The sequence below is a fragment of the Piliocolobus tephrosceles genome, chromosome 11, assembly GCF_002776525.5.
Source record: "Piliocolobus tephrosceles isolate RC106 chromosome 11, ASM277652v3, whole genome shotgun sequence".
Taxonomy (NCBI): Eukaryota; Metazoa; Chordata; class Mammalia; order Primates; family Cercopithecidae; genus Piliocolobus; species Piliocolobus tephrosceles.
The window spans coordinates 67,514,858-67,521,926 of NC_045444.1; the positions used below are offsets into that span (position 1 = coordinate 67,514,858).

The 7,069-nt window shown below is 35.5% G+C and overlaps 1 protein-coding gene across 1 annotated transcript in view; it reads left to right on the forward strand.

Moving 5' to 3' along the window:
• Positions 1–7,069, forward strand: part of ITGA4 (integrin subunit alpha 4) — an 81,041-nt gene that overhangs the window by 70,810 nt on the left and 3,162 nt on the right. The window contains exons 23-27 of the mRNA XM_023212357.3: positions 1,289–1,396; positions 2,271–2,396; positions 3,407–3,526; positions 5,949–6,047; positions 6,475–6,594. Of these exons, the coding sequence (XP_023068125.1) occupies positions 1,289–1,396; positions 2,271–2,396; positions 3,407–3,526; positions 5,949–6,047; positions 6,475–6,594 (573 nt within the window). The remainder of the gene's footprint in view (positions 1–1,288; positions 1,397–2,270; positions 2,397–3,406; positions 3,527–5,948; positions 6,048–6,474; positions 6,595–7,069) is intronic.

Genomic DNA, 7,069 nt, shown 5'->3' on the forward strand with positions numbered 1-7,069 from the left:
GTCGACTCTATGTATATTCCAATTTTTGTTACACTAGTTGATACTAACGTTGAAAAATTTTAGTCCTCCTCCACTTTGAAGTCCTATGAAATGGTCTTTAAAACCCAATGGGAGTTTGTGCTTTGATAAACTAAAACAGAAAACTAACTGTACTCTAGAAGATTTACTAATTTACAATTAATAGTTAAAAAGTAGTTTCTACTAAATTTATAATGTAGTGGCTGGGACTAGAGAAACTTGCAGTATATACGATTTCTGTGTCTAGCCAACTATGTCGATATTCTTAGAGGTTTAATTGTTGTTAGGCAAACAGAGATGTTTGTGATTGAGATTGATATTTAATGGCATCGAGAAGACCTTGTCTGTAGTAGTGGGCACTGCTAGGTATCTCTTGCTGACATTTCCTTCTGCAACTGCCCTGTGCTTTCATGGATTAGCAATTGCCACCTGTTCCCAATCTGGAGACACTTTCTTCATCTTTGTGACATGTTCATAAAATGACTGCAGGTCTGCAAGTCATTTTTTAATCGATGTATTGGGATGCATCTCTTTCTGACTTACTGTATTGGTTTTATAGTTAAGCTGCCAGTTCGGTAGGCTATATTTTGGCCCCATTTCCCTTTTCAGGAACCTTCAATCCCCAAGTTTATCATCCTCTTATGCATTTTTTGACAAGTATTGTTAAAAACCTGTTGTGCTTTCTCAAAACCCAACAACATAATTTTTTCTAAATGCATCAGCATATAGATCCTGAATAAAAATACATTTTTATTCACTTTCTCCTGCTGATTATCCTCTCAGCACAGAGTGCTTCTGCGATAACATCATAGGATTTAGAATTACAATACCTGAGTTTTGGTCATAACTCTTGTCATTTTTTAACTTTTGTCTTGGGAACACTAAGAACTGTTAGCATTTACCTTAGCTGGGTGAATACTAGAATGTTGGCCCACTTCATGAGAACCAAATATTTTAAAAATATGTAATGTAACATACAAATATATATTGTTCATCTCCTAAGACTGTTTCTCCAATAAACCACCAGCCTGTACTTTTTGTTTTCAACAATACCAAAACTAGAAGGTTAGAAATAATGACTCATTCAAAATTAGCAAACTTTAAAAATTCTGACTATGGATATCCTGTCTCCCTTTGTTGTGCAGCTGCCAACTATAAACCTCCACCACTATAAATGTTGCATGGAATATATGGGATCACCTCAAAGCTCATTGATATCTGTACTTACATTTATAGAAAACATTTGTTAACAATTTTTCCTTCTTACCAGGTTATCAACACTGGCAATAGCATGGCTCCTAATGTTAGTGTGGAAATAATGGTACCAAATTCTTTCAGCCCCAAAACTGATAAGCTGTTCAACATTTTGGATGTCCAGGTAAAAATGTATTTCTTCCACCTAACCTTTATTGTGTGTCTTAAATACTAAAACAAATGCAAACCAATCCTTTAATCAAGTAATAATGCGAAAATGGATAACTGTTATCTTCAGTCACACTCTAAGCTATGAGTTAACCATGCATTTATTGAGTTATGCTTTGAATGTTATATATTTCATTAGACCTATAGAGTTACAGTGCAATGTTTACATTTGATTTAAATAACAGAACCATATTCTACCATCTCCATTGAATAATTATTTTAAGATACATTTTTGTGTGATATGGACCTACAGAAGTAACTTGATTGGTAGAATTCTTCATAACACTTGAAACTACTGTGCAAATATGAGGATTATAGCCTTTTTTGAAGGAAGCACTATTCAAACCACTTATTAAGAACCAATATTCTTTCATTGATGGTTCCATCAGAATTGTTTTGAGCTTGCCAGGTTGAAGACAGAAGTCAACAAATCTAAATACGTTTGAGGTCTGATTTTTTAAAATCCTACTTAAATTCCGGATTCAGAGAGAAGAATATGGTGTTATATTGTTTCCCCTATAAAGGAAAAGAAACATTTAATATCATGCTAATGTTTCAATATCAATTTTTACATTTCTGCAAGGTTTAAGGACATGTTATCAGCTTAGAACCTATATCCAGCCTTCTGTAATTCAGCTGGGTTTTTGTGTTTCTGCCACAGACATTTAATCACTCCCAAATCTGTCAAAAAAAAAAAAAATTCTACAATTTCAAAGGTACTTGATATATTTTAGCAAAGATAAGCTACTGGAACTTTTAAAACCATGTTGCTTTTTGCTGTTTTTACCAATGATGAAAGATAAGATTTCTCTTGCTTTCTATCTTCATAGACTACTACTGGAGAATGCCACTTTGAAAATTATCAAAGAGTATGTGCATTAGAGCAGCAAAAGAGTGCAATGCACACCTTGAAAGGCATGTTCCAGTTCTTGTCCAAGACTGATAAGAGGCTATTGGTAAGTTTCAATTTTTCAGGTTGTAGTTCCTGCTTTCCAACAGAGAAGTGAAACACTTAAAATCAAGTCAATGGGTTTGAGCTGTCACTTCAATAAGAGAGAAGCCAAGTTTAGGTAGTATTCTTGCATGGAAGGAACAAGCACAGTTGGAGAGTTGAGAAAGACTCAGGGTCTATCCCATATATAAATATATTAGCTGGGCATGGTGGCTCATGCCTGTAAATCCCAGCACTTGGGGAGGCCAAGGTGAGCAGATCACAAGGTCAGGAGTTTGAGACCAGCCTGGCCAACAGATTGAAACCCCGTCTCTATTAAAAATACAAAAATCAGCCAGGTGTGGTGGCAGGTGCCTGTAATCCTAGCTACGCAGGAGGCTGAGGCAGGAGAATTGCTTGAATCCGGGAGGGGGAGGTTGCAGTGAGCCAAGATCATGCCACTGCACTCCAGCCTGGGCGACAGAGCAAGACTCCATCTCAAAAAGAAAAAAAAAAGTTATACAGTTTCATTTTTTTATCTAACAAATGCCCAGTATTTGCCAACAAGACATTGTTCCAGACCCTTCAGGACACCAAGATGTTGTCTTCACCTGGGCAGCCTTTGTGGCATGGGTTAATTTTCATTCTTTTCAGCTTAGTGAATGTATGAAAAGAAACTGGAGAAGCAGTCATCATCTTGAAATGATCCACGTTTTACAACAAACATAGAATATGTAACTTAGCAAGACTCTGATTAGAACATTTTTTTAAAAATTCTGTCCCAGAAGATTGTTAATACAAATAAGAACATATGCTCTACTTTAAATACTTTATTATAATTTAGAAAATAAGCATTCATGTCTTTTTTAAAGATAATTTAAATGCCACTAAGGAAAGCAGATGTTAAATTTCATATTTATGGAAAGATGATTTTCAAAATGCCATTAGAATATATATTAAATTCCATATAAAATATTTTTAAAATATTTTCCAGTGTTGAAAAGTTTAATGTATCACTTTTATATTCCTTTCAAGTACTGCATAAAAGCTGATCCACATTGTTTAAATTTCCTATGTAATTTCGGGAAAATGGAAAGTGGAAAAGAAGCCAGTGTTCATATCCAGTTGGAAGGCCGACCATCCATTTTAGAAATGGTAAGTCTAAAACATATTGACAACTTGGTGGCTAAGTTTACATACAATCTATAAATTCAGTCATATAGGCAGGATAGTATGAAGGCATTCAACAAATAAAATTTTGGAGTAAAACTCTAAAACTATATTTCCCGTCACTTCAACTAAGTGAAATGGCTTTAGAAATTAACAGGTAATAAAGGCTAAAATAGGCCAGGCATAGTGGCTCAAGCCTGTAATTCCAGCACTTTGGGAGGCCAAGGCAGGAGGATCACTGGAGGCTACGAGTTCAAGACCAGTTGTATTCCTAGGTAGATGTGTGGTGTTATTTCTGGGGTCTCTGTTCTGTTCCATTGGTCTGTATATCTGTTTTGGTTAGCCTTGTAGTATAGTTTGAAGTCAGGTAGCATGATGCCTCCAGCTTTCTTTTTGCTTAGGATTGTCTTGGCTACATGGGTTCCTTTATGGTTCCATATGAAATTTAAAGTAGTTTTTTCTAATTCTGTGAAGAAAGTCAGTGGTAGCTTCATGGGAGTAGCCTTGAATCTATAAATTACTTTGGGCAGTATGGCCATTTTCAGGATATTGATTCTTCCTATCCACGAGCATACTATATTCTTTCCATTGGTTTGTGTCCTCTTATTTCCTTCAGCAGTGGTTTGTAGTGCTCCTTGAAGAGGTCCTTCACATGCCTTGAAAGTTGGATTCCTACGTATTTTATTCTCTTTGTAGCAAATGGGAATTCACTCATGATTTGGCTGTCTGCTTGCCTATTGTTGGCGTATAGGAATGCTTGTGATTTTTGCACATTGATTTTTGTATCCTGAGACTTTGCTGAAGTTGCTTATCAGCTTAAGGAGTTTTGGGGCTGAGACCATGGAGTTTTCTAGATATACAATCATGTCACCTGCAAACAATTTGACTTCCTATTTGAATACCCTTTGTGCTTTCTCTTGCCTTATTGCCCTGGCCAGAACTTCCAATACTATGTTGAATAGGAATGGTGTGAAGGCATCCTTGTCTTGTCCTGGTTTTTGAAGGGAATGCTTCCAGTTTTTGCCTATTCAGTATGATATTGGCTATGGGTTTGTCGTAAGTAGTTCTTACTCAGATGTTCCATCAACACCTAGTTTATTCAGAGTTTTTAGCATGAAGGGATGATGAATTTTATTGAAGGCCTTTTATTTTTAAAATATAGCTAAGAAGAAAAACTAAGGCTTTTATAAAATCAAATAAAAACATCAACAAAAACATACTTAAATATATTTTGGACTTCTTCCTACAACGGAACATGTATATTTAGGAGGAGCAGTTTGAGATGAAACTAGTTTTATGTGGAGGTCTGTTTTTCAGCTTTCTCATCTGTTCAATATGGATAAATGAGATGATTTTTATAAGCACTTAGTTCATGGAACATAGGAAGCCAAAGGAAATGGCAGCTGTTTTGTTCAAGTGGAATTTTTGAAATTGTCAAACAGTGCTTAAGATACAGTAGACAGGCAAAGAAGAAATACCCATTTTAGTTTCAACTGTGCAAAAAGCAAAGTCATTGGACCCTCAGCAAGTCATTTAACCTTTTGCAGTTTGCCTTCTCTTTTCCTCTAGGTCTAGGTTTCCCATCAGCAGCCATAATTGGCATTTTGAACCAGATGTTTTTGGGGGCTGCCCTGTGCACTGTAGGATATTTAGTAGCATCCTCAGCCTCTACACACTCACTGCTGGTAGTTCCACCTCCCATGTTCTGACACTTGACACTTTCTTCAGACATTCCTGACTGTCCCTTAGGATTTCATCACCTCCCTGCTGAGAACCACTGCTCTAGATCGGTATGAAGCTTGTCATTTTCGGCTCTAAAATGTTAAATAACATTTACACAGTAGTTTTAAAGGTCATATCCCTCTTTAAGAATCTGACTAAATATATTCTCATCTGCCTCAGCAAATGCCCACATGAAAACATCTCCTAAAGATTCTTAAAACTCGTAAAGCCCACCTACAGGTCCCCAGGCTTCATGGATTCTGCATTATAAAATCCCTGCTTTAGATAATAAAGTTCTGAGTTCATCCACTGATTTTATGTTTGAATTCTACAATTTAGAAAAAAAAAAGCCCAAATAAGATAGATTCGATATGCAGTGGCAGGGTGGAGAACACTGGTAAATGGTAACTTACCTCTTGCTGTAGTCTAATATTTAAATCAAGTTATTTGCAAGGTAGCTATGTTTAATCAAAGGATTTCAATAAGATGATACTATATACGTTAATACCAAGACCACACTTTCGGAAACAAAGGAAGCACTGCAGTTAATTTTAAGTGGTGAAGTAAATTGGGGAAGGTAAATTGTGAAAACCTCTAGATAGAAGGTAAAGATCCTGACAAATTATTTGTTAATATGTCTTCATGAAATAAACCAGGCTATGGTGATCTTTCTTTTATTAAACAGGATGAGACTTCAGCACTCAAATTTGAAATAAGAGCAACAGGTTTTCCAGAGCCAAATTCAAGAGTTATTGAACTAAACAAGGATGAGAATGTTGCACATGTAAGATTACCTTCTTAACTGCTACATTAAAATTATAGGAAAAATTACTTCCTTTTGAGTAACTGAGTTGGCAAAGTAGAGTGTGACCAGCTCATGGAGGGTCCTCAATACTTGGTTGAGAGTTGGCATTTTCTACAACTGGCAGGGGGGAACAACACAGCAGTTCTTTTAGAGAGGTGAATTAGGCAGCAGTGAGAATTGGATAGATTGGAGGAAAAGTCATGGATAGCGCCCATTACACTCACTGTTTCTGCTAAACAGTTACCAGTGTTTCCTGCAATTATATTAGAACCAGCAAGAAAACAGGGTGGGTAGTTCTAAATACTATTGGGGATTATGGCAGGGCTTTAAAGGAAATATAGGCAACTTTTTAAACTGTTTCTTTTTTTTTTTTCTTTTTGGGTTTTACTTTTCTTAATTCACGTAGGTTCTACTGGAAGGACTACATCATCAAAGACCCAAACGTTATTTCACCATAGTGATTATTTCAAGTAGCTTGCTACTTGGACTTATTGTACTTCTGTTGATCTCATATGTTATGTGGAAGGTAAGCATTTAACAATTACCAACATTAAACTACTCAAAATGACATTTTCTCAAAGCCTATTTGACTTCCAAGTTATTTAGATTTAAATATTTCACTATTTTAATGTTAACTTTTTATGTTGCTCAGTACTGATCTCACACCGAAGTCTTTCTAGAAAAATATGCCTTCTTAAATTGTTTTGAAAGATGTTCCTTTTAAAAAATCATTTGGAAAAGATTGCAAATTATACTGAATGTCAATTTTGAAGAGAATGTGGTACGTATCACTGAGAATTTCTGCATTAAAAACAAAAATGTTTCTTTAACCCAGTATGTCCCCACTAATTTTTACTGATTACCTCTGTTAAACCTTTATGATTTATGTTACAAAGGATGCAGTTTAAGAAATATTGGTAACTGCTTAGGTATTAGAAATGAGTATAGTAGATAAGAGTGTTTATAACTATACACTAGTGATTATGTAATGCTATTTTCAG